This window comes from Solea senegalensis, linkage group LG4 (genome assembly GCF_019176455.1).
Source record: "Solea senegalensis isolate Sse05_10M linkage group LG4, IFAPA_SoseM_1, whole genome shotgun sequence".
Classification (NCBI taxonomy): domain Eukaryota; kingdom Metazoa; phylum Chordata; class Actinopteri; order Pleuronectiformes; family Soleidae; genus Solea; species Solea senegalensis.
In genome coordinates this window covers 19640458-19668056 of record NC_058024.1, presented here as the reverse complement: position 1 = coordinate 19668056, position 27599 = coordinate 19640458, and the positions used below count along the sequence as shown (strand labels likewise).

General features: G+C 40.5%; 2 protein-coding genes across 9 annotated transcripts in view; one reads left to right on the top strand and one right to left on the bottom strand.

The window, feature by feature from the left end:
• Window positions 1-204: 204 nt before the first annotated feature.
• On the bottom strand, window positions 205-2620 carry nat8l2 (N-acetyltransferase 8-like 2). 6 transcript variants are annotated; one of them, XM_044023166.1, is made up of 3 exons: window positions 2320-2620; window positions 2140-2218; window positions 205-1175 (listed from the first exon to the last, which is right to left on the bottom strand). In XM_044023166.1, exon 3 carries the CDS (start codon window positions 1162-1164, stop codon window positions 487-489), a length of 678 nt encoding a protein of 225 aa, XP_043879101.1. In that variant the 5' UTR covers window positions 1165-1175; window positions 2140-2218; window positions 2320-2620; the 3' UTR covers window positions 205-486. The 6 variants fall into 6 exon arrangements, with proteins under 6 accessions (XP_043879101.1, XP_043879106.1, XP_043879100.1 ...); XM_044023171.1 differs by having other exon boundaries at window positions 2140-2157; XM_044023165.1 differs by having other exon boundaries at window positions 2324-2620.
• A 393-nt stretch (window positions 2621-3013) lies between these two features.
• The window catches only part of slc12a5a (solute carrier family 12 member 5a), a 139170-nt gene continuing 114584 nt past the window's right edge, over window positions 3014-27599 (top strand). The window contains exons 1-2 of one of the 3 annotated variants that reach the window (XM_044024132.1): window positions 3014-3266; window positions 3447-3754. In XM_044024132.1, coding sequence (XP_043880067.1) covers window positions 3592-3754 — 163 coding nt within the window. In that variant the 5' untranslated portion in view covers window positions 3014-3266; window positions 3447-3591. Of the gene's footprint in view, window positions 3755-27599 lie in introns of all 3 variants that reach the window. The other 2 variants (XM_044024133.1, XM_044024134.1) reach the window with 2 other exon arrangements.

Here is a 27599-nt window from a genome sequence, read left to right as displayed (position 1 = left end):
TATGGAAACCGTGCACCCGTTACTGATCCATACACGTGTGTAAACTTTGTGAAGTTGAGCCTTCTACAGTGCTAGTGCTGTTGCACCTGTTTGAGTCAGAGAAGATCCACCAGAATCATTTTACCCTAACCCTAAAATGTCTGATCAGTGAATGTCAATTTGAATGGAATGATCAGGTAAAGCAAAACACACATGGAGGCAAAACCTTTGGGAGTGGATTTATTTGTTGTTGTTTTTTTGTGACAAACAGTCGAACATTCACAGCGTCGACTGTAACATAAAAAAATCATAATAATTGAAGTGCTTATTGTACATTAGTAAAAAAATTTGCTTAACTGCAATCTTGTAAATTCAAGAAGAGCGGCAATGTGTCGTGTTTGAAATCAAAGAAATCTCTGCCCAGTCACACACTGATTTCACTGCAGTATTGTTGATGTGACAGCTTTAGCTATATACTGGTAAATAGGTGATTAGTGATAGTGATTTTTAAGCCGACAGTTGTTTTTCCATTCTTAAAACCTTGACATTGGCCAGCATTACAACCCATGACGGGAACTCTGTTATAGAGGGAGAGAGTACATGGCGGAATCCCAGTTTCTCATACAGTCCCACAGCAGCAGTCTGGATGGCGCTGGTCTCCAGAACCACCTTGGAGAAGCCTTGCTCCTTACAGTAGTCAACAACAGTCTGAGCCAGTCTGAAGCCCAGCCCCATCCTTCTGCACAGCGGCGAGATAATCATCCTCATCAGTTCGCCGTACTTTTCTTTTCCACTTTGTTTGGCCTTCACAGCCACCATACCGAGGATCTGCACCCTCCCATCTAATTTAGCTTCAGCCACCCAGAAATCATCACCCGGTCTGCTCAGATAGTTCCCAGGGATGTCCTGCATGTCTGTCAGGAGTCTCTCCTTCACAAAGCCTGAATATATCTTGTGGCAGCAGTAGTAGACAAGGCCCATCCACGCTGCTGCTAACACAACAGCTCCTAACACAGAGCTGAGGAGGTAACCAGCGACACACAGAGCCGCGGTGATGGCGAGGCAGAAAGGAGTGGCCATGCGGTTGTGAAAGCATGGAGTAATGTGCTCCTGGATGCCGGTGCTGAACAGAGCACGCACTGTGTCCCTGTCTGACGGACGGTACCGGCGGATCACCAGCTGCATGACCACTGGAACTGGAAGAAGAAAAAAAAAATCAGTTAAAGTCTTTAAAATGTACAACTAAATACAACAAAAATAATGAAACTTTCCCCGTTTCCTAGAACTTATGATGATGTCTTCAAATTCCTACAGGTGTCTAATGTCTTGTTACTGTGTGTGAACCTCTGGCATAAACACAACGGACCTTTCCATGACCAGTAGAGACAAAACGCTGGTCCTTAATGAGGCAGAACCTCAACTCTGAGGAACTGGTTAAAGATTTGAATTGTGGTTAGGTTAAGGTTAGTGTAAGTCATTAACTGGTTATGGTTAAGGTTAGGGATAACACTTTGTTTAGGCTGTCCAATGCTGTGTCCAAATAGCTGCACAAACGTGTGTGTGTGTGTGTGTGAATGTTTGACAGAGTATTATAATGATTAGACATCGAGGCCTAAAGACATTGTTATTTTTTTTATCAAATTTGAAAATGTTCTGCATATGGAAACAACTTGAGTGCACAATGTTTAAGAAATGTCCCTTTAATTGGCGCAGTATTTGTAATACATTTGCAAATATTACGATTATAGATTATTTTTTGATCTGACTGAAATCACTGACACTGAAAAATACACTCTGACTAAAGTAACAAAATAGCAGATTTCATTAAAGTATAAATCTCACCAAAGTTATATTTCAAAAGGTTTATTCTAAGAAACAACCAAACAGTTTTTAGAACTATACACTTACACAAATATAAATTTAAGTTTGGGTCTGTAATAGCAGTAGTGACTCACTGGAATGGTCATTTCTGTGATGTTATTACCACATTTAAAGGCTAAACAATGACTACATAAATAGAAATGATCATCTCTAGATTAACATTATCGTTTTTAACACAAGATAGAACAAATAAATAACATCGGGTACATTAAATAGTTTTAAATCCAACTCAACTTTTGATTTAGTTATAAAGAAACTAACATTAATGCAAACACTTGCCTGAGACCTGAAGATATCCTGCAGCAGAAGTCAAGTCATAAACCAGGAACAGGTTAATGATTGAATCAAAGATAATCCGCTGAAGATTACACATTATCAGCACAACACACACAATTTATTCACTTTAGTCCAGGCAGGGAAAATGTATCTGTCTTACATGTTCACGATAAATCTACTTACTTACTTTAACCGGACACCTTTTCAGAAAACGGTCCTTGTCGACGACCAGCAGAGTCCAAGACGAGGGCAGAAGTGAAACCGCGAATGCTGAGAAACCGAGAGGATGTCGACACAGACACGACCTGACCTTTAGACTTAGGCTTACATTATTTTACAGAGTCGAAGTTCGGGGGAAATATCTATTTTAAAAATCCATTGTCTTTATGTAGCAGTACAACAATAAAAAACCGCTTCACTCCCGCTTCACAACCGTGCTCTATTGTTGTTGAAATGCGTTAAATGGAGGGTTTGCGCCACCTGCTGTTGGAAAGTCATTATCTCGTTCTTATCAGTCCAGTGGATTAAAGGCCGTCTTTTTTTTCTCTCCACCCAAGTCTTGAATACACAAATCATCCACTACATCAAAACCAGACATCCGTTGTATATATATACATATATGTGTATGTGTGTGTGTGTGTATATATATATACATACATATTGTCACAATATAAACATTTTTATGATGAATTAATGTATTCATAAAAAACATACAGAAACAACTCACTGTGGGGCCACACAATTGTTGTTGTTGTTATTATTATAATATCAAAACAATGTTTTTAAAATAATAAAACAATGTTTTATTAATGTTATTATTGTTATTATTGTGATTCTTCTTCTTCTTATTATTATTATTATTATTGGGGTCAGAGGCACGAAGTGTCAAAAGACCCTAGGAGTTCTTCCTTATAATTATTATCATTACTAACTTACTAAATATAAACTGCTACTGTCTCATTCAGTGACTGCAGATATTGGCTTATCCTCTGGTTGCCTAGCAACGCCGACTCAGGAAACGTGGCGGGCTATATTTTTTGTGCTGTGTAATGCCACATTTAAAGGAACAAACAAACACATCATGAGGCTACAGTGAATTTATTATTAGCACAACATTTCTATCGTGCAAGGTAAGGTATTGTTTTTTTTTAATTTTAACAGCGTGTGTTTACGGTTAAAACCGCGACACTGACGGCGGAGCTCGGCTTTAGGACCCAGTGAGCGTGCGGCGGCAGCAGCAGCAGACAGACACCGGTTGATGTGAGGTTGGTGATGGTCCAATCTGCATTACACATCTAATTACTCCACAGAGAGCCGTGGCGCGGTCAGGACAGAGTTGGTCGGCGGTAAACTTGCGGTGAAGAAGGGGGGAGCCGTCAACAGCGGGGAAGCGAGAGCATTTTTCCGGCCTCTGTCAAGACGACCTGTCCGTCGCTTGTCTCACCGGCGACAACCATGAGCCAGAGGTTCACCGTCTCCAAGAGCGACGGCGAACGGCGCCCCTCCGACATCCAGGGGGAGGTGAACCAGCTCTTTGAGGGGGACGAGCCCTCGGCCAGCGGCGGGGCAGAGGTCGAGGAGGACGCCACCGATGCCGAGGTGGTGGTGGTGTTGAAAGGTAAGCAGCCAGACACGCCGACACTTCATTCATTTGTACCGCTGTTTGTTAGCCATGAGCTACAGATGCTAGCAGCACTCTGTGACAACACAGTGTCTCCGGACAGAATGTGTGTGACTTGAATTCTTAATAACTCCACACTGTCACAGAAGACTCATGCAACACAAAGCCTACAGATTACACAGTTATTAACAATTTACATATATTTAATAGTTGTGTTGTTACAGGTGCATTGTCTGCAATGTGCAGTATTTTGTTCATGTCTGTTCTCACGTGCACAGGGGGAGATGTTTTGCTTTTGTAAGACATGTTGCTTCTACTGTTGAATGCATTCAGACACACAGTGTATTTCATATTCCTCATATGCATCCAACTTTGTTTGACTTAAGTCATAAGTCTGCATGATTCCAGGAAAACATGCCACATAGTTGAATATTAACACCATGCCAGAAGGACAACATCCTCACGTTTTGTCCTCAAACCAAAGCTATTCATGAAATCATTCACATTAAAGGAGCCGAATGATAAACAGATTAGTTCAGTCACTGATTTGTTTGTTGAGATTTTGGGTCTTCAGATAGATTTGCAGAGATTTTTCCCTTGTCATTATTTCTATCGTGAATTGGGTTGGGGCGCTGATTAATGTATCGATTCATTTATCGATAAATAACCAGTTAATCAATTTATCGTTCCAACCAGACAGATAAAAAAACCAAAATCTTGAATTCTGAACACAATGGATTTGGAGAATCATTACGCCTCCTGTGGTTAATATTAGTCACAGTGCAAATGCTAAGTGCAAATAAAGATTTATCTGTGAATGAAATGTTGTATTTCATCCTGTGATTTGGCTGCAACATTAATAGCATTTGAGTTAAATGGCCTGCCTCCCCAGATTCCCATAAATCCCCCTATTATATCTGCTTCCTGGTGTATATACTTTGCGCTGACGTCTACCAACGACTGTAGTCCAGGCATTTAGTCTGTTTAGTCAATGCTCAAACCTTTAAAATATGTCACAAATTACATTTCATTACCTTTTATGTCCAGCCTTAATCTGAAGTGAATGACTCCATCCCCTATTCTTCTTGGGCCCAGCTTCAGTTTATGCTGACAGAGTTCTTATAAGCCAGCCAGCCACTTAGGTAAAGAAAGAAAGGCTTGCATTTTCAGTCCAGCAGTAGTCAGTGCTGCACGTGGCAACTGAAAGCTTTTGAGGTTTAAATCAAATATGAATATCCGCTCAGTGAATACCCTTTGTGTGTGTCTAACCTTCCTCTGGATGAAGAGATGGCTGGTTCTGGGTCGGCACAGGAACAAATCTAACCCCCCCTGAAGAGATGCTTTATTGAAGGATCCCCCCCTCATATATGATTTACTCCTGTTGGGCTGGAGGCTTTTAGATACAGGTGTCTCTGCATCCACTTTCCTGGTTGCTATGGAGATGTATTACATTTTCAAGAGAGTTGTCTCACTAATGGTTTTGCAGTGAAGTAAAAAGGACTGAGCAAGTACCACCATGAAATCAATGCTTTTCTTTGATGGCGTGATATTTTGTCTTTTTGTTTTTTTCCCTGATGTTCCTTGAGGTTGGAGCGCAAAAAATGAACCATTGATGAAGAGATAAGAGATTTCTTATTGCTGCTGTAAATTTGAAGTGTATATTGGAGGTGCAGCTTGCAGCGGATCAAACTGTAAAGGAGTCTCTCTCTTTCTTTCTCTCTCTCTCTCTCTGTTGCCTCTTTATGACGTTTTCTGGCATAAACGCTGTCATTGTCAGGACCAGTCGTCCTCATGCAGACTGAAACCGAACCCTAGAAAGGGCACTTAGGTTGTGTTTGTATGCACATCTCTATCTGTCTATGTAATTATGCTATATTTGCCATGTTCCTGCTGTGTAATAACTCGGGGGTCTTATTTTAGCTGGTGCAAAAGGAGCAGTATCTAAATTATTCCCACTTGGCCTGCACTCATGATCCTGTTTCTATTGATCCAGTTGGAGGTGTGAGCTTCATCTGCTCTGCCAGCCAGCGGGGTTGATGACTGGCTGCAGAATATTCTCTCCTGGCTGCCAAGTGGTGACTCTGCCTTTGACATTGCAGTGGTGTAAAGAGATATACAGGATATATCTTACTTAGGTCTGTGGGGCTCACTGGAATGGGCTGCAGCGGTGTTCAGCACTGGCAATGTGTTACAAATGAGATGGCAATGTGCACGGGGGCTTTAAAAGTGCTATATGTAAGAAATATATTATATTAAGACCTAAAATGACCATGGTGGGCCAGCACAGACCGAGGAAACGTTAAGTTGAAATACTGGCTTCCCTGATTACAACGTTACAGTCGGTTTATTCACAAAATACATTTTATAATGTTTTGGTTACCACCCAGTAATGCAGCTCATAGCACTTACATACAGGATGCTAAGCATCAGAGATACTGAACGATAATGAACCTGAAACGTTGCACTACCCCCTCAAAACTGTCTCGACCAGAGGAGAAAATAGAGAGAAGGTTGTTGTCAGACCACGGCAGATTTTCTACCGGACAGGGAAACATAGCTGCCAAGATAAGCTAATGCTCTCTCTCTATCCCTCACTCTCTTGCATACGCTTTGCCGGTAGATATTTAATGCGTATAATAACATAATAATTGTTAATGTCGCCGTTCGTGGTGATATTTCTCCGCCGCTGCCGTCAAGCAGACACATTCACATTTAATCTCTGCCTGTTGCTGACACACTAAAAGTGTTTATAAAATAAATAAATAAAACACACACAGTAGGACAGTTCTGTATTTGTACTGCGGCATCTAATTTCCGTAGTTTTCTTTTTAAGAAAATCTGGCAACCATGGCCCTTCAGCGTTTTCAAATGGAATTACAGTAACCATTTTAAATGAAAGTGTGTATCATTCTGAAACTGCACATTTTTGCGAGAATTAAAACCACCACATTTCCCTTTTTGGGGCCGCTGGACACAGCACAGCACGACACTGTATTATTTATTGGATGGAAAAAAAAAAAGATTCGCCTTTGCTTTGATAACTCCTGTTCCTCAAAGTAAATCATTATTGCTGTCTTGTGATGTTTGTGAATACATGCACACAGTAACTCTGCTGAATGTTAGAGCGCTTATATAATGGCCACGTGCAACTAATTGGCAAGGTGAGATTCAGTCTAATATGAACCGCCTTTGTAACAATGTCTCGAGTGATTGTTACTGCAGAATGAAAGTCCTCTTCCAAATGTTTGTAATTTTGTGTCTGCCTTCTGTTGTTGTGCACGTAGAGAAACAAACAGCCCTTCAGGATGCAATAGAATAGGCTGTGTAATTATAGGCTGCTATTAGGAACATTTTGTTATTCACTCAAATCTTTGCTGTTTGTTGCTTTACGTGATGTAAACCAGGAGAGTTTAACATGCTGTAGCTCAGGCTTGCTCTTGTCTTGAGTTGTTCTCAAGGCTGGTCTGGGAATTTGAACAGGGGAGACTGTCAGTTACAGGCTGGATTTTGTAATCTTAAACACATGACTGGCTCTACTGTCTCTTCACATCAGGAACAACAGAATGCCAATGCAGAGCTACAGGGACCTAATGAATACAGGTATTGCATCTCTGTGCCTCTGTGTAGTTGTTGCTGTATCAGTGTCTGAATGGCAACTATGAAGGTTCTCAGCACCTGGTCCCTCTTTTCATCAGGTATCCCAGTTGTAATAATGCTGTTGTCTAACACCTGGGTCCCAGTCCCACACTATGTATAAATCCGTTTGCACGGCTGTAGCTGTAGGATCCAAATATGCTGCTGCATTTCCCAAAGTCCCAGTTTGATCAATACCCATTAGTAGAAAACATCCATTGCCATTTTAATAATCTTAGTTTCTTTCCCAGTAATTGCCAAAACAACATCTAAGGTCTATATTGTTTACACAAGTGGACCTGGGAGATATCTTTAACCTTCCACTTACCTTTTTCTGTCTCGCTGCCCATCTGTCCTACTCCTGTAGTAATGTCATTAAATGGCAGAATTTTTTTTCCCCTCTCAAAAGTACCATTGATTTGTAATTTAGCTAACCATTAAATGCCATAGCTTCTCTGCCATCGCTCACCCTGTTATTCCTCATTCTGTCAAAGGGCGAAGCATCAATACAGTATAGATCGATACAGCTCATATGCCATTATCCACGTATGTCCGGTCTCTATCTAATTTTCAAAAGGGCTGTGTAAATGGAATCAAAATGGTCAGGGGCTTCTTCAGGGACAGCAGAGAGCTGCGGTGACATTGACCAGACAGCAGAGGGCAGCCAATGTAATGTTTTAATGATAGACACACACACAAGACATAATGTAATGCCTGTGTGCCGCCGTGCAGCACTTAAGGTATCGTGGTCAAAACCTTACACGTCTCCACGAAAAAGGAAATAAATAAATAATGCGGACGCTAATGTGCAACACCATTGGTATTAACTGTGTCATATAGTGCGTGCAAAATGTGCGTTTCAGAATCTATGAATGAGGAAAGGGGGAATGTCTGAAATTAATTGCTCTGCAGTGATGCGGGCACATGCATTTCTCTGCTGCAACAACAGGGGGCACTTTTGTTCTCTCTCTTAAGCGACGCCAGCCAGCCTCTGCATACATGTATTCCGTGTAAGTCAGAATCATGTGGCAGAAAAACCCTGATATGAGAAGAGGGATCAGGAAGCCAGTGAATTACACAACAGTCGTTGTTAGGCGTGCGATGCAAGGTGTGTTTTAAGCAAGTGATAAGAAAGTGTGTTTGCTGTTGTGTGTGAAACTGGGAGAAGATTAGCAAGTAAGAGAGAGAGAGAGAGAGAGAGACGGTGAGAGAGAGGGAGAAAAAAGAAGGGAGGGGGGTAAATCTCCTGTAGCCTAGAAATCCTTGCGCTCTTATGTAAGTTGTCTGCAAGCAGGGGGAGGTTTGTCTGTGTGTTTGTGGTGTGGGGGGCTTGAGACCAATTGATAGAAATCTTCCTCACATGCAGGCAAGCTGCGGGGCAGACCTAAATGACACTAACGTGGGACAAAAGATGGAGATGGGAGGAGTAAAAAAAAAAAAACACATCATGGCGAGAGGTAGAACATTTTCTCTTCAATGACAATTACACCTCCATTGCCGGTCCTCGGATCAAGCAACTTGCACAGCCACTGCAGAGGCTGATGCACGTCCTTTTACAATAGAGATTTCAGTCATGTCGGTCACCATAATTAATATTCCACATGACTCTTCACCTCACGCTCTCTATTCCTGCGCAGAAATGCTCAGAGAGACCTAACTCGGGTGCATTTTAAATGTGCTCCACATTTTATTTCCTTGTTTTGTGAAAAAAACCACAGTAGAGTAAATACAGTAGTTGATATTTAATGAAGAGAGTAGTCAATGTGTGGAACATCTGCATCCATCTCCTCAGGCAGCACTGATCTAAGGTCAAACAAAAACCATGTATTGAGAATATTCTTTTCGGCCCTTGATGAAAATGAGTTGACAATGGACAGACAATTAGTAAGAATCTCTGACTGACTCAAAAACGAATCAAGAAAATAACGTGTAGATTAAATAATGTAAATTCTGAAGGATTGAAGGATTCTTGCATTTCATGTGGCGCTGTCTGTGTATCCTGGTGTTGCCGTTAGTTAAATCACTCATTCTGAATGTCATTTAAGGGCCAAACCTGTTGGGGAGTTGGGACTAGGGGACAAACACTGTTGAATAACAAGGTTTGCTGTCACATTTCTCACAGAAATATGCCTTTGTCCACTCTATTTTCGTAAATATAGGAAAAAGCGAGCGACACTATGGACACAATTACTTTTTCTAGGTCAGTATGAAAATGAATCAGACACAGTTTGCCAGAGCTCATCACTGCCATCACAATGTAAGAGCTAAGCTCTGGCATTGTGCTGTGTGTGTGTGTGTGTGTGTTATTTTGTTACATGCTCCACCTACTGAGGCAATTGAGGCAGAGAGCAGCAGGCCAGAGATGCAGGTCATGGATCCCCATGGGGCTGGGCTGGTATTCAGGAATTATAGCAGGCTCTCCCGTCCCTCAGGACTGCTGTGCTCGTCCTCTCTGTCTGAATTTGGGGCATAGACTGGGTTTTGGAAAGGTAAAATGTAAAGAACGATGCAGTATATAAAGCCACTAAGTGAATGACTGTTAATGATGTGCTCTGACTTTGAAATTTGTGTTTTGAATCTTAATGTTTTTGGCTGGCTGGCAGTGGTACTAGGTGCTGCAGGAGGGAAATGACAGCTCCCCTGGAGTTGTTCCACAGCCCACTTCTCTCCACAGTCCAAAGGTTCTGTCAGCTCGTTGCGCCCAGGAGCACACATTCTCCATCACTATTATCATGCAAGTCCCCGACACTGCGCAATGTCAAGAGGGTGACTATAAAGCACTCTTGGGTCAGTCTACGGTTTCAAAATCTTTTTTTTTCCTCAAGTTTGCAAATGTATTATTGCAAAAATGAAAAACTTTGGTGGTTAATGTTTACAGAATCAGTTTCGCCAACAGTTCACCATGCACTTACTGTACACGCAGTTCAGTTCTCCTAACAGATGAACCAATGACAGGTTGTTTTCATAAATAGTGTCGGGGACTGTTCTGTTTACATCATGCAGGTTCAGAGCTGCAGTCAAAGCAGTTTTAGACCTGCAGTCAGAATGCAGTGGTCATAGATCAGCAGATGTCATTGTATTATTACGATTTGATCCAATAGTCAGTGTTTATTCACTCTTATCTAACTAATCATAGCTGTTCCACTGACATTTAGGGAGAACGTCATGATAGCGCTCAGCTGTCTTTGTATTTAATTTGTCAAAATAAGCAATGTCACAAAAATAAGTTAGTCTGAAAGTTTGTTTATCTTAGTGCAACACTGAATGGTAAATGTCTGTATTTATATCGCTCTTTGACCACTCAAAGCTACTTTACACTACAGTTTTGCCCTTCACTCCCATTTTCACACAGCACATTTATGTGCAGCACATTTTCTATCACTCATCTTTTCATACCCATTCACGCGCAGCAACGTGGGGTGTCTTGCCCAAGGACACAAAGGCATGCAGACTAACGGAGTATTATTAATCATTTGTTTTCATACTGAGCAAGTTGGCAAACAACTTGATTGCAGGCCAGCACTACAACATACCAGAATAGAGTGGCTAGGCTTGCCACCGATTCAATACAAGTCCAACAATTGTGTTCACAGTGTTTAACAGTGTTCTGCAGGAAAAAAAAGAAAATCTAGTTCAAATTAACTTGAACTTTGTACCTCCTCTCACTGTTCACCAGCTCTTTCTCCACCGTTCTGCACAGCGCAAATAGAGCACAACTAAAACTTGTGTGTTGTGTTGTGTTGTGTAGCTTTGATGCAAATCAGGGCAAAGAATATTCTACAGTATGAACTTGGCATTGGTTCTGTTGGTCCAACACCTGTTGTGTCAAACTGTGGCATGATGATTCACAGTGGGTTTGGCAGCGTTGCACGGTAATATCAAAACCCTGCAAATTGTGATGTGAAAAATGTTAATAGATAGATGTGTCATAGTTCAGTAAATTGAATATTTTGGCAGTTCATTGTGACAACTCTATCCCACACCATATATGTAGGTGTACTGTGTACTGTACAGCGTGGTTGCATAACAGTAATAGGCTTAATAGTGCATCACATGCTCGTCTTATGTTACTCATATTACTTTAATCACTTTGGTACAGAGTGTTTTTTTTTTTTAATCAACTGTTTGTTGTAGATGGCTTTTAGTTTAAGTTAACATTTTAGTCAAATTATGCTTCACAGAATGCAAAAAATAATGTCAGGATAAAAACCACTTTGAATGATATGTACATGTGCTAATACTGTAGTGATTGTAAAACATTCAATAGCAAATAGCACAATATTGGTCAGTATGTTCTATTTTTACTTGGCACACTTTTCATTATCCGGTTTAGTTGCATTCCTTGTAGTTCTATTGTGCTCTATCTCCAGCTTACATCCACCAACCATTTATAAGCAGTCAGTAACAATGTTATTTTCTATTGTCCATATGAAACATTGCTTCACATGAAGCACTTTCCTGCTTGATTTTGTGTGTTCACAGTGTCCGCTCGCCTTGACTTGCATTATAAAAAATATACATATTACTGTACATCCTGCACTCATAGAACGGATTCTGTTTTACTGAGGTGTTGATTTAACTTTTGTAATCAGTTTGAAGGCTGCAGTTTGTGGTGCTTTTGAATTGTACAGTGTTATATAGACAGTTGTCTTTATTCATTTTGTCCTCCTTCAAATATTGGCGAGTGCCGTTTAAAAGCCCAAAAATGTCTGTCTTTATATATGTTAAGAGAAAAGTGTTTGTTTGAAAAGGTGGGCCAAAAAACTTTTTTTTAAGAAAAGAAAAATGTTTTTAATTGGCCCAGTGCACCCACATCCATCCATTTAGGAAATTACCCCTACTGTTGCCCTAACAGTGGATCAAGTCATGAATACCCATTAATCCTCTCCCCCTTTTTTCCCCTCTTCCATGACATTTCTTCTCTTCCTCACCTTCCTTTTAAACTACGGTGACACTTCCCTTTATCTGCCTACCAAAAGCTTACTGGTTCTGGTGTCGCTGTACCTACAAACATTTGAGGAAGGCTTATGATAAAGAAGGTGTCATGATACTCACCGCATGGACACTGCATGTCCATCAGGTACAACTACAGATGTTTCAGCTTTGTCACATACATGATCTGTCTTTATCACATGTTCTCCTTATGTGTTGTTAATGCTCATTCTCAATCATTTTTAAAGCTGTGTGCCGCTTTTGTGGATTTTTGTTTTATGATTTTATTATTCTGCCTCTGTTTGGTCTTTGTGATCAGAAAGTGTAACTTGTATTTCTATGCTGCATCCTTCATTTGAAAATGGGATCTGTCAAGCAATACTATCAGACCTGACTGCGAGTTTGTGTGCACACACCGGTGGGGACAAGAAGCACTTATCCCATCAAACTGCTTAACAACCTGTTTATTTTTTGAGCAGCAAAACTCACTTTTCATCTTTGTGTCTTCAGTCATACTCCAAACTGTTTGCAGCTGTCTTGGTTTACTGCAGGAAGTTGCTGTTGCCGCCGTCCGTCTTGCCATAAACAAGTCACTTCCTGTGGGCAGAACAGTTACTGTATGTAAATGGATGACAAAACATCTAAACACTGCTGTACTGATAAATACAGAGATAGTTGCATGGAGCTGAAAGGTTTAATCAGCATTGTGTGACGTCATTTGACAATGGTTTGCATCAACTGACACTATAGTTTTAATCCTTGGTAAATTGCCAACTCCTTATATGGACATTGTGGGGTTGGGTGTTTACAGGTCACATCTTCAGGCTTTACAAAATGTGGTTGTTTTTTTGTTGAGTCATAAGGTATGATTCATTTCATTTTTTAGCAATAATTGTGCAGAATTCACAAAATAGATGGTTTTTCTTTTCTGTTTTTTTTTCTCTATAAAAAACAGCCAAAGAATTTTTAACTGTGACATATTTCCAAATTTCACAAATTCAGTCCGATTTAAAAAAACGTCTGAGTATTTTTTGTGTTTCTTTGTGTTAATGGAGAAAAGCAACCATACTGCTGCGTGTTCTAAGGGTTAAGTATGAAGGTATGATATTCATATGTAGCACCTTTTCATCCCTCCCTCTCTCAGCCACCTCGTCTCTTTCTCCCTCTCCTTCTCTTGTGTGAGGCACGTTCAGCTTGGGGCCACTTTGCCAGACACTGAATGGATGGATGGCAAAAAAAACCCCACCAGAATGTGAATAGGTGTTTGGTCGGCTTGCATCGTTAATGGTGTGTGCAGAGTAAGATAGGTAGCGCTGTGTGTTTTGTGTGTTGTCAAAAGAGCATACAGATGTATGTTCACCAGTGGGGAACGGGATTGTCTTTGTGAATAACGTGGTGGTGGAAGGAAAAGTGAAATACTGACATCTTGGATTTTATCCATTACATAACCCCACAGCGCCACCCCACCCCACCCTCCACCTCCCACCGCCCACCGCCCCATCCCAATTGTCATCTGTATGAGGAAAAGTTAGACGGATGACAAAAAGGTTCATTGTGCCACTCTCGCACACAAACGGAAACGCTCTCTGTCACACTCTCGCCATTCATCTCTGTGATCCCTCTTGCTCTACTTCTACCTCTTCATACAGTCTCTTTTTGTGACTGTCGTTACCCCCTCTCTGTTTTTTGACTCTCTCTCTCTCTCTCTCTCTCTCACTTTCCTCTCCACTCTCCATCTTTCTTTCTCTCACACTTTCCACCCACCCCCTCACTCTTACACCCCCTCTCTCCCCTTAGTTTTGGTGCAATGCAGTGGCTCTACCACCACATTGGAGACACAACAGCATTGGCAAACAAGGTCTCTCTTTCTCTCTCACTCTATCACCTTCCCTCTCTTTCTCTCTCTTTCTCTCTCTCTCTCACACGCACATACATACAAACGTACACACACATCATTTCTGTTTCAATTCTCTTATTTTTGTTTCAGTTTCCCATTTTTTTGTTTTGGCTCTATTCCCCTCAAGGCTCACTGTGAGCAAGAGACAAAGCCTTGACTATGAGACTTATCTAGACGCTGTACAAAATAGATGAAATGAAACGCCATCCTTTGCCCTCATTCTTGAGAGGAAGACTTGCTGCAGATTTCCATATGCACACAGCGCAGCCTTCAGAAGCCCTGTATTTCAAAAACCGTTGCAAGGCAACCACCTCTTCAATTTTCATGACGGATTGCGCTCTGATTTCCGGGAAATACTAAAGACATGTCATAGATCTTGGGTGGAGGAAGAAGACGTTGACGTTGTTTGTGTCATTTATCTCACCTGAGTGGACCCAACAGGCGAGATTTCAGATCTGACTGACATCGTGGCTGTAGCATCTATGCAGCTCAGCCCCCACAGTGGTGTTGGCTCTGCCAGTACTGATGATGATTAAAAATATATTTCATAAAGATTTTTACTTAAGTGTTATGTATTCTCAGCAAACAAAGGTGTTATAAAAAACAATTGAAAAGGACTTACGCACCTTTTACTGTATGTTTTTTTTAATAATTATATGTATTTGTATTCTATACGTATAAGTACATTCATTTAGTTTATAATGTTGCAGAGAAATCACATAGAAACATTGAAGTCACTCACTTATCACTTTGAATAATTATGCAACTGTTATGTAATCGTCTATAATTGCACCAGCACTGTCTGGGGTATTTAAATGAATATTCTTTTACTTATCATATTTCAAATAATACTCACTGACTAGATGGCAACCAATGAAATCTCCTCTTCCATACCCTGTGTTTTTAATCATTAACTCTGCTTTACATTAAATATAGGTTATGAATGTAATAAAGACTGCAGGAATTTAAAGTATGACCTTTAAAGGACATTTGGAAAGAAAAATAGTTTTCTTTAGGTAAGCCGTAAGTCAAGGTATCGTCATGTGACATCATCTAACTTGCATCAACATTGTTGCATTCACTACATACTGTAAAAGAAGGAAGACCTGTTTGTGTCTCCTTAAATAGTCAGTCATCATCTAACCGCTTTATCCTCCACCAGAGGGTCGCGGGGGGTGCTGTGCTAATCTCAGCTTCATCGGGCGATAGGCGGGGTACACCCTGGACAGTTCGCCAGTCCATCGCAGGGCCACACACAGCTAGAGACAAACAACCATTCACTCTCACACTCACACTCACTCCTACGGTCATTTTAGAGTGTCCAATTCACCCAATCCCCACATTGCATGTTTTTGGACTGTGGGAGGAAGCCGGAGAACCCGGAGAGAACCCACGCACACACGGGGAGAACATGCAAACTCCATGCAGAAAGGCCCTTGTTCCAACCGAGGCTCGAACCCGGGTCTTCTCGCTGCAAGGCGAGAGTGCTAACCACTACATCACCGTGTGGCCCTCCTTAAATAGTTTAAATCTAAATAGCAATTTGAAACAAACCAATGGTTATCAAATTGCGATGGTTGCAATTGAATTCTTCTATTTTGGACTGCTCGGAAACGGGTAATATCTTTCACTTCTCATCCAGAATAGTTCAAAACACAATGCAAATCAACTCGCAACTGCAATTATGTGTTTTTGTATGTGCAGCGCACAAATATGTGAAATCTTTCAGCTGTTTTTCTTAGAGTCTTGTCTGGATGTATCTTATCCTATCCCTGCCACAGAAGTATGCAGAACTAGATGAGGCAAACCTAGTTTGAAGCAGCCCTCGTTTTAATCCGAGCTATTTAAGGCTAACAACTCCCACTTGTGAAAGCCCAACGCCGAGTCTGTGATTTAGAATTCCATGTATGAGTTGCGTAATGGTTTTGTCTTTCATGCTTGAACTCCTCTCCAGGCACAGGCGTAGTTTATTAATGAAAGGGATTGCATGATTGGAGGTGGCGCTGTGTGTGTGTGTGTGTGTGTGTGTGCGTGTGCGTGCATGAGTGAACAATAGCATGTGTGTGTGCATGCGTGCACATCTTTGCCTGTGTGTGCAGTGAGTGTGTTACATGTGTGCCTGTATCTGGTCACGTGTGAGTGGGAGGAGAACGTGGGGATTCCTATGCCCTGTACATCTGAACACTTGACATGAGGAGCATGACAACATGGCCACCCATGAACATGAAAGGTCAAGGATTGTCTTCCCCGAAGACCTATAATATCCTGTCACACTTCGCACGCACTTCCCACTTATGTCAGATGACATATGTGACATGTTGTGTCCTGTTGTGCACTGACTGAAAGGATATAACCGCAAGTTCCTCTCCCGGGCAGATGACGAGGCGAGTGCATTAAGTACGGTTGCGCTGTGTGAATTATTCACACGCTCTTGTCTCGTAAAGTCTTAAAGTTGATCATGACATCACTTGTCTTTCAGTTTCTAGAAACTGAACTACTGTAATCTGAGGTTACAGAGAAAAGCTGAGCTTTTCCTTTTACCCTTTTAAGTGCTCTGTTTGTGAAGTATTTACTATTGTGCAGGATATTGTGAGGGCAAGACTCTTTCCTTGTCAGGTAAATGGATATGTCCTGTATGCTTTTAAAAAACAACAAACTGAAAACACCATCATTTCAGGCCTCAGAGGCTGTGGGGAAAAAAAGAGAATGGTCCCAGTCAACGAATATATTATATCATAAATTATGATAACAATGATTGCTGAGATAATTTGTGTTGACACAGAAAAAACCATTGAGCAAATTTACGTCTGGACACGTTGTGTTCTTGAATTTCTTTGCTTTTCTTACCTAAACAACACAATTGCATTTTTTTAAATGAATACTAAGGGGTGTGTGTTGTCACACAATGATAGATATTTAACTAGTGGAATTGTTTTTTGGCAGCACCATTGGTTCTGGACAAATTGATTTTGGTTGTGAATTGGCCTCACCTACTCACTAATGATCAGTTTCCCTGTTATGCACTTGATTGCCTTAACTTACCTGGAAATGATTTAGGTAAATAACGTCCTGTGAAAAGAATCTGTGAATGTGAAGAGAGAAAAGAAGAGCAGAGAGTAAAAATAGGAAGTGATCTAAACCTATAAACACCTGGGTGATGAAGCTGTCAGCAGTCCATCACAGGTTGAACACGTGTGCCGCATCATGTCAGTCCCTTCAGGATTGAACCAGTTAGAATGACTTTTGTGCGACCTTGTGTTTTTGCCCATTCACTTCAACTTTTACCCATCGTTGTGGTTTTGTGCAAGGCAAATCACCCTAACAGAGGCTGTTTTATCACTCATCATCGATCAGTATTTGTCAAAAGATGGGGTCACGGGACTGGACAGTACTGTTTACACTGGGATATGTTTCATTCAGCTGCCTCTCCACGGACACATTGAGCTTCAGACACTCATCACAACCGGGGATTTTACTGAGAGGCTTTACTTATTCTTCCCGGCAAAAATCCAGCCTTTGTCTTCACAGAAAATAATATTTTCTAACTTGTATGTTTTTTTGGGGGGGAATTAATTTAAATAATATGCCTTAAAGACACGGCAACATGTATCAGAACTTCTTGGAAAAAGTGCTGCAAAATCAGCTATTTCAGCTATCAGCTATCACAAATCCTGGAAGGACTGATATATACTTGTAAAGGAAATTACATTATTTAATAAGTGACTATGGACTTTGTTTTGACCAAATTAGAACAAAATATTTTTGCTTGTGGCAGCAGAAATTGTTATTGATTTTGTGTGCCATTTATGGACTTGAACCAATCCCAACAGCCATGAAAAATGATACGATTTAAAATATATATATATATTTCAAGGACTGAAAAGGTCACCTATGGGGAAACGGATAATACTTCATCAATTGAAGCTTTAACTGCATCAAGTAGCTCTGTGAGCTCCTCTGCTCTCAACTCCTGGGTCATATAAACACATGCCCTGTGTGCTTGTCAGCAGCTTATGTTGAAGCTGTCGTTCACTATCGCCGCCAGTCTCTCAGACCAGAAGTAGGGAGGGGCCTGTCTTGACCACTCTTGGTTTTAATTGAAATGGATTTTTGTTCCCAGCAAAGGAAGCTGGTGTTATAGATAAACAATGTTGTATAGCTTTGTGCAAATTTCCCATTGTGCACCATTGGTTTTTGAAGCCTCATAAGTCAAGAATTGCACTATGCCTCTCTTGTTAACCTGCACTTATGACAGATGTGTAGCCTGTGATATAAGCCACTGCACCAAATACATTCTTCGCCAAGTAATGACTGTTGCACATTATTCTCATTTCAACTCCTTTATTGCTTTTATATCTCTCCATAGTCCTGACCTTAGTGTGACTGTTTACCATCTGTGTGGGTGGGTGAATATCAGTTTCTTTCCTTTTAATGGGGAAGTAATGATGAGGTGTTGCTGTTTGCCGATAGCACATCATTCAGCATTAGGCATACATTGACCAAGTGCAATTGTCCATGCTGTTTATGTGAACACCTGTAATTGACCAGTTGAACCCCTCAAGTGGTTTGCAATTGAATCTGTTGTGAATGTGATAGTGTGTGTTACTTTTCCTACCGTCCTGGAAAGATAATCACTCTTTCTTCCTCATAGTGTTACACCTTTGACGCAGGTCCACATACACAGCAAACAACACAATGCTGTAGGTGCCACCACCACATTAAAGTGTGGTTCATGCTCACAGTTTTCGGTCCAAACCTGACACATGTAACCTGTATTTTTTTTGTCCGAGCCTGACCAGAACCTGACACAGTCTGAGGACTCTTCAGTTTACTTCGGGTATCTGGTGTCCTAAATAATAACCCCTGGTTCTAAACAGAAACACCAGGTCAGTCACTTACCAGTTTCTGCTTATTATCACTTATTTAAACTTGCTATTCATCCATTTATTAAATGTTTACACCATATTTTCGATAAGATCCAGTCTATTTTATTCCGTGTTTCATCAAAAGAATGTGAAATTACCAAGTTTGGTCAAGTGATTTGACCAAACTCGACCGAAGCCAGACAATCATTTCTGGAGTTTTGTCCAAACCCGGCCTCAATCATAGATACAGTGATGTCAGGTATCTGTGCTTTAGTTCTCTTAGTTCTCTAACATTTTCTTTTCTCCCTCATGTGAGAGGCTGTTGATCTCTTCACATTTTGTTCCTCACAGTTCTTCTCTCCCGGTTTTCAGGGAAGGATACCAGCATCGACGTCACAATGTGCTATAAATGGATGTGGCCAGGATACCGTGTAGTCAAGGAAACCATTTAAAATAGATGTGTGTGAATGTCTTTTTTTTTCTTTTTTTTTTTTTCCAGATAAAGGTTTTTGCTTGTGGAACTAAGTTGATTAATGCTTTTATGACTAAGATAAAACTGATAAATGGTATTATTTTGAACTATTAAACAATCAAAGAAAAGCCACCTTTAAAGGAGCTCCTGAAGCTGAGTTTTTTTGTTTTGTTTTTTCAATTCTGAATTATGCTCATCTGATTTGGCAGCAACTGAGATGTGGGAGAATTACTGAGTGATTCATCTCACTATTGTGGTATCTGGCTCAGTCATGGAGAAGCAGTACAAAAACTAGCCTACTCTTATCTTGTGTAGGATCCCAGTTCTGAACGTCACACTCTCAGAGCTGCACCTTCAGAACAGATGAGAGATAGTTACTGCTGTCTGTGTAAATAATATTATTTAAAATGATATGACTTCTATTGATAGTTACTTACTACGTAGGCTTACAATCTATATATCTAAATCCTGCTCCTAAGTTAAAGATATGAAATTATTTCTGCATCAAAACATCTAAAATCAACAAGAATATTAGGTAACTCTTTTGATCTCTGTTATAACATTTGGGGAAAACCCCCAGTGGAACATCAGAGTGAGGAGGGAAACATTTGGTTCTACTAGTTAGTTCATTTAATTGTAATATGTTAATTTGTCATGAATGGCTCACAACTAGTGGTTGCCGGTTGCTGCACTCTCCCCGTGGAGTGCAAATGTACGGGGAAAACAAATAAGACAACAATGATTATACACCGCTTCTTGACATCATCAAACGAGGTGTTTTGTTGTTGCTTTGATCTAGAGACTCCTAGTGGTAGAAATTACATACTGGGCATTTAAATAGTGGGTTTCATTTGTGCCACATCTGTATATTAAAGTTCATGCCTGAAACCCTTATCTAGCTCCTGGTACGCCAGTTAAGCATCCCTGAGCGAAACTCGCTTAATTAATGACCGAATAATTAGCCCCACTAATTGGTGAGCTGTTGCAATCCCTAAAAGTGCATGCATGTGACTTGGAACACCCTTCACACCTCAAAATAATTTAGTATGTGCTTTTCCCTTGCGGATCCATAAGAGGCTTAGGCGTACGCCAAACATTGATTTGATATTCTCTGCTGACACGTGCACGCTGTGATGGTCATGCTTGTAATCCTTTCGGCTAAATATGCTTAGCTGTGAAAGCAGATTAAGACATGGCTGTGTTTTCTTGGCCAGATATTCCCAGTAGCCTGGGTGATCTAAAGAAGAGCTTTGAAACATCTGTCCGGTGTTGTTATGTTTTAGCATGACCTCAGGGTGGTGTTCAGTCAACTCATCACGTAGGTTTCATATTATACGTGTGTTTGTTTGAGTTTCGGAATTGTTTTGGAATTGCGACGTTATTTATTGACCTGGTATGTTCATACTAGGGTTGTTGAGGTGGTGGCGGCGGCACATAATCAATTATAGCCATGTAACACTTGCTCTGTTTACATGGACATATGTAAACATGCCAATCTGAAAACTCTGATCCAATACAGCTCATTTGAAACAGACGTGAAAGCAGCAAAGGCGGAACATGAGACAGATGGCGGACATAGAGTCAAAAATGTGCAGCGTGTTGTTTACTACGGAAACGTCAAGTGAAGCTTCTTCTTCATTCTTCTACTTCCGGAGAACACCGTGCACGTCAAAATAGCTCATTCCGACTGAACGCTTGGTGCATGTGTACGAGCATCACAATCTGATCATGTCATTCTGTGTCCATGTAAAATCCATCGTAAAATTCAATTGGAAGAAATCTTTTTGGAGTGAAGAAATTGTGGTGTTAGAAGCTGCATCTACAAAAGCACAATTTTAGTTTGGGCGGGGGTTAATTTCAATTTATTCTGTAACAAAATGTTTAATTCATATTTCTCGTACTCTTTACACTGATTGATTAAAACATAACCATGTGGGTTACTTAAGAAAACTGATGTGATACATCAGGATGGGCTGTATAATCAAATGGAATCCAACAGTCCACATGATAATTGTAATCATATCCAATTGTGAGGCCAGTATCGAGGCATTGCCCTGGTTCATGTGCATGTGCAACAACGGTTTTCAAGAACTGTGTGTCTCTAACATTTTGTGACGCAATATTTCTGATCTTGCCGTTCAAATCTGCATTTTGTCATTTTAATATTGTTATTTCTGTGCTAAGTAAAGACTGTGCAGTAGCTTGTGATAAACAATGCATTTTAGTTTTCAGTTTGTGCCATTTTGGAAATGAAATATGCAAATATTAAAATGACTTCCCTAAACACAATGTGAGGCTGCAGAGCAATAGTGAAACTATGTGAGCACAATATTCAAGCACTTTAGTTGACGAGTTCAGCTCGGTTAGATTTCCCATGTGTCTTATTCTCTCGCTCCCTCCGACTGTAAATCTGATTTGGCTGTGCTCAAAGCGCTGTCTAATATCATCCTATAGTAACACAGACATACAGTATACTTGTGCACAAACACTACAGGGTTTACATGTCATGCTTATTACTTCAGCTGTATGAAACTAGAATGGACCCGAGAAAATGACATGGTCGCTGTTTGAATTTGCCTTATGGGCCTCATGCAGACGGCACGCTGAAAGAATTCAAAAAGTACACATGCACCGAAATATCCTCACACGTCGCATTCTACAGGAAGTTCATTTGGACTCCTAGACATTAAAATGCAAATGATTACAAAACACCTGCGGTCAGAAGAACAATGGCAATTGTGGCAGCAAAGAAGCACAAGGATCACAGTGACATATTGTTTTTCTTTTTTGGCTGAGCAGCGAGCGGCAGTGCCACGGGGGGTGTCGACCCATGCTGATACGATATATTGAACACGCGCGGCACAAACCTTGCACCTGAATTTACAGATCACTTACCACAATCTTTAAATCTATCAGTGACTCATGTCATGATCCAATTACACACAGGCAAAAGCAGCAAGAGCTCACTGAGCCACACATGGTAATCATTGGTTAACTGTCACATAAACCTTTGTGTGTGTGTATGCATTGTGGAGTAATGTACAGTACAATAGCTGATGCTGTTATTCAGGAGAGCTGGTTGGATTCTATATACAGTTAACCATCAGTTTAGCTGGTGCTGACCCATTTTAAATGTCTCTTTCATGAACAAATAGAGAAATGTTTCACAAATCTAAGGTAAAACTTTTTAAGTAATTATATCTCTCAGTGTGTTTGCACAGGGCATGCAATGTTATATTGATGTTTACAGTATTGTTGTGCTGTTATTGAAGTAAGTAAAGTTTAATTAACATTGACAAATTTTAGCTTTCAAAACTAAATAAATAAAAAAAGTTTAAAACCACAACCAACAACTGGTTTCTTCAACCTTTGCACATCGGAGCAAAACAAATCAATTTTAAATGATTTGACATTTATCGTGATAACTGAGATATCAGAATCGATCACATTTTTATCATGATAATCTTTTTTGAGGTGAGAGATAAGTGAAGTGTTGAAACCTCCACGGCTGGCAGAACCTCTTGGCCCTTAGAGGGGTTGTCAAGTAATTAACGTGAGAATAGCTGTGGCAGCATCGAGAAACAAGCCCCTACGGCCTCTGACAGGCCTGTGGCTGCAAGACGGACACGTGTGAAGATGTGAGGGAGATTTCTTGTTGGCTCAACAGGAAGTGCAAGGTGATCAAAGTTCTGCGGTGATGTTTTGACACGGCAGATCTGGGCTTTTGTTTGCTCCAAACGTATTTTTTATGATGAGGTTGGCCCGGCCGACCACAGAGCACTGTCTCTCTAATCTTTCCACAGCGGCCACTCTCTGGGAAAACAAATATAAAAAAAACCCTGACGTTAGCACTTTACACTGCTGTTCAGTAAAATTGGTCCAGCGTGGTTGTAAATCAGTAATAGGGAGTTATGTTATTGTAATACTATCGGCTAATCGCTAGATAATAGAAATGAACTGTGATGTTAATTGTAACAGGGTAGTAATAATGAGATAATGTTGCAGCTTGGTAATGGAATTAGCATAAAGCGAGTCGGTACCACTTGATGTGTTGCTGTGGCAGACAGAGACATCTGACTCGGCAACATGACAAAATATGGACTATGCTATTACAACTGCCTAGTTTAGTTTCTATGACAACAGAGATGTACCAAATGATAAATACATTGTATTTGTATTGCACCACATCACAACAGATGACATTTACTTACTGCAGATACACTGCTGACACTGACCTGTGGTACAGAAATGACTAAAAACATGTCTGAAGTCATTTGTCTGAGTGTCCGTCCCCAAACAAAATTGTTTTTTATTTATTTTCACTGGGGGATCGTCCGGGATATATTGCACTGCTGCGAGGAGGAAGAATAAAACGTCACTGCAAGTAAACAATGAGAATGATGTTGCTTGGATGTAAAGCTAAGTCAAGCTAGCAGGCCTTTATATCAGCACACAGACACTCTTATTGGATATAAATAAGACGGACAGTGGTAGCAAAGCAGCGTATATTCAACGTCAAGCTGATGAAGCTGATTTGTCTGCAAATAACTGTCCAAACCCTTCATGTGTGTTGGGGACTTCCTGACGTGCAAAATGCAGATGTTTTCAGACTATTGATACACATGAGTAGAGCTGCAAGTAACGATTATTTTCATAATTAATCGATTTATCGTTTGGTCCATAAAATATCAGAAAACCTTCAAAAATGTTGATCGGTGTTCGTCAAACCTGGAAATGATGATGTTCTCAAATGTCTTGTTTTGTCCACAAACCAAAATGATTCACTTTCATAGAAATGAAGAAAATGACTCACATTTAAGAAGCTTAAACTATCGAAAATCTTGTTTTAATCATGAAAAATGCTTTGAACCGATGAATCGGTTATCCAAATAGTTGTCGATTCATTTAGTAATCGATTAATAATCGATTCATCAATTAATTGTGTCCGCTCTACACATGAAGCTTCTGTGTGATTAGTCCCTAGCAACAGTCTCTTCCACTTAACAAAGGTCTTTTGTACACAAATAACAGATCGCTGAATGTTGCTATTGACCAAATACAAACAAAGCTCACTAATAAGTCACATTTGCTTACAAGTGCAGTGAATTATATTTGTATTCTAAGTATTCTATAACAGATTAGTGGTCTACCTAATGCAGACCTAATTGTGATGTCATTGTATTGCTTTCATACGTGTGTGTGCACCGTTTGTGTGTGTATGCAGAGGGAGCCTGACATTTTCCACATTTAGAAGAGGAACTTGACAGAACCATTGAGCCGTGGTGTGGAGCGGTCGACACAGAAACCTCTGAAGTGTTAGATAAAGATGTAGCAGGAAGAAAACCTGTGGTAAGATGTTGCTTGCACAGGAGAGAGAGAGAGGCACACAATAGTGGAGAAGATGCTGCGAGAGAGGAGAGATATGATTCAAGTGCTTCTGGACTACATAAGCAGCACTGAGTGACATGTCAAAGGATTCAGCCAACTCATTTACAAAACACCTCACAGGCAACAACTGAGATCTTTGTCAGATTAGATGGTAGCGCTTTGCCATTTAACATGAACATGAATTAGTATTTTTCTGCACGTAACACCCGATTTCATTTGAATTAAGTGGGTCTGAACAACATCAAAGGCAGACTGCAGGTATCACTGAAGTAGATGACTGCGTAATCTGCATAGAAATTACAGGCAGCATTTGATAAATTGTCACAGAGATTGTTTACATGTAGAAAATAGGGCTGAACGATATATCGTTATCGTATCGATATCTAGATATGAACATTCAAGATATTCATATCGAAAAAGCAACGATATAAACAAAATAGATTTTCCCCCGCGCTCGCCCTGCATGTACAGCTCTGGCAGTCACAATAAACTTCATTTTTACGATTGCCCTTGAATGCACCACTACGGCCAGCCAACCACAAACCTTATTTTATGCTTGCTGTGGAACGACAGCTGAAGCCAACCAATGACAAACATAGGAGGGCGGGAGGGAGACGGAGACTGAGACACGCACATACACACACACATACACACACACACACGACATACACAGCGGGAAAGAAAAGTGACAGAAGATAATGCGGCCGGTGGCGATTTTGTGCCAAAACATAAATCATCCTCCATTATTTGGAGGTATTTTGGATTTTAAAAAGGATGTCAACCCGAGCGAGGTGTTGTGCAGGTCGTGCTTGGCGAAAATTGCAACGAACCAAGGTAGCACAACAAACATGTTTCACCACCTGAAACAACACCATCGCGTGCTGCACGAAGAGTGTATTACAATGAGAGAAACACCGGGGACTTCTCAGGTATCCCAAAAGAAGCCCAAGTTAAGTGTGTTTACTGATGCGTTCAGTAGTGTTACACCATATGAGTCGACGTCCACCAGACATAAAGGCGTTACAGACGCTATAACATGCCACATTGCAAAAGACATGGTACCCGTGTACACAGTCTCACAGTGAGTTCTCATCAATAAAACACTTTCCATGTGGAAAGTTTCCACAGTCTTTTGTATTATGATGTTTTTATTTTTCTGAAAAATGCTTGCTTTTCACCGAACCCGTAGTCATATCGTATCATATCGATATCGAGATATCTGGCATGAATATCGAGATATGAAATTTTGTCCATATCGTTCAGCCCTAGTAGAAAACACGAGTGGTCCCAGGATAGAACCCTGGAGCATGCCCTTGGACACAGGGAGGAAGGCAAAGGATGACCCAGCAAACTGAACCCACTGTGTTTGAAAAGCAGCCTACAACATTCTCAGAAAAGCTAGTGTTATACTGCATTTATCTGTCAAGGTGACATCGTCTACTGTGTCAAAGGCTTTGGACGAGTCAATAAAAAGAGCTGCACAACACTTTAATAGCAGCTGTTATTGTGCTGTGTTGTTTTCTAAAACCAGACTCATGTTAACAAAAAGTTGTTTTTTTTCCCCACTAAAAAAACATTTGAAAGACTTTAGCTGTAGTCGTTAACAACTGAGGGGCCATCTCCTTTCAGTAAAGGAAGAAAAGGCAGATTTCCACATGTTAGGAATGAGTCTATGAGAAAGTGTTATGAGGTTGTGCTTAAAAATCTGTTAGAAGGATCAAGCATGTCAGGAGTCAGCACCAGCAGATTTGTGAGGATCCAGCTGCTTCAAAGCTCTATGAACATCCATCACATCAAGAAGGGCAAGACTGAATGATTGAACCACAGAGTTGATTTGGGGGCGATGAAGAGTGAGCTGTTTTGAAACTGCATGTAAAATTCAAATATGAAACTGGATGAAACAATTTAAAATAGCAAACTTGTCAGTTACAGTAAACAGGTCTTTCACAATGCAGGCTGGCAGTTTGTTTATGGTTACATTCCCATATGAGAATTTTATTGGGGAAAATCCCACTCCCAGTAAGATCAGCAGTTTCTGAATTAGTCAGACCAGCCATGGCACAGACTTGATGGCGAGTTAACAGCTTGATGTGACACTACATTGTTTCCTGATCTTCAGATCTGCAAGACTAGGCTATATTTATTTGTGTTCACAAAAAACACACTGCAAGTCATCATGCTCATATTAAGTATCTCACCTGTGCCTATTCACTAGTATTAGCTCCCTCGCTGATGCCTCATAAGCACACAGGGAAGAATCCCTGCTCCTTGTCCTCATCCTATCCTGACAACCATTCAAAATTTAATTAAAAGTCAGTATAATTAATGATTATTATGAACATCTGTTAAGCAAAGTGATATCACAATTAAAAGTCCCAGTGCTGTTATACTCAGTATCAGCACCCATGGAATGCTTCTCATCCAATCAAATTACTTGCTCGGTAATTGGTCGCTTGGAACCAACTGTTGTATAATGATCAAAAGCTAGAGATGAACCTTACCTAATCTAATTTTTTATTTATTTCTATTAATTCTGGCTCATCGCACATAAATAGCATGTGTTAATGAGCCACATCATCATGGTGATTACAATCATAAGGTGTTACCTGTCAGTGACAGTCCACTGGCTGGTTTTTCCTCGTGTGGTGCACTCAG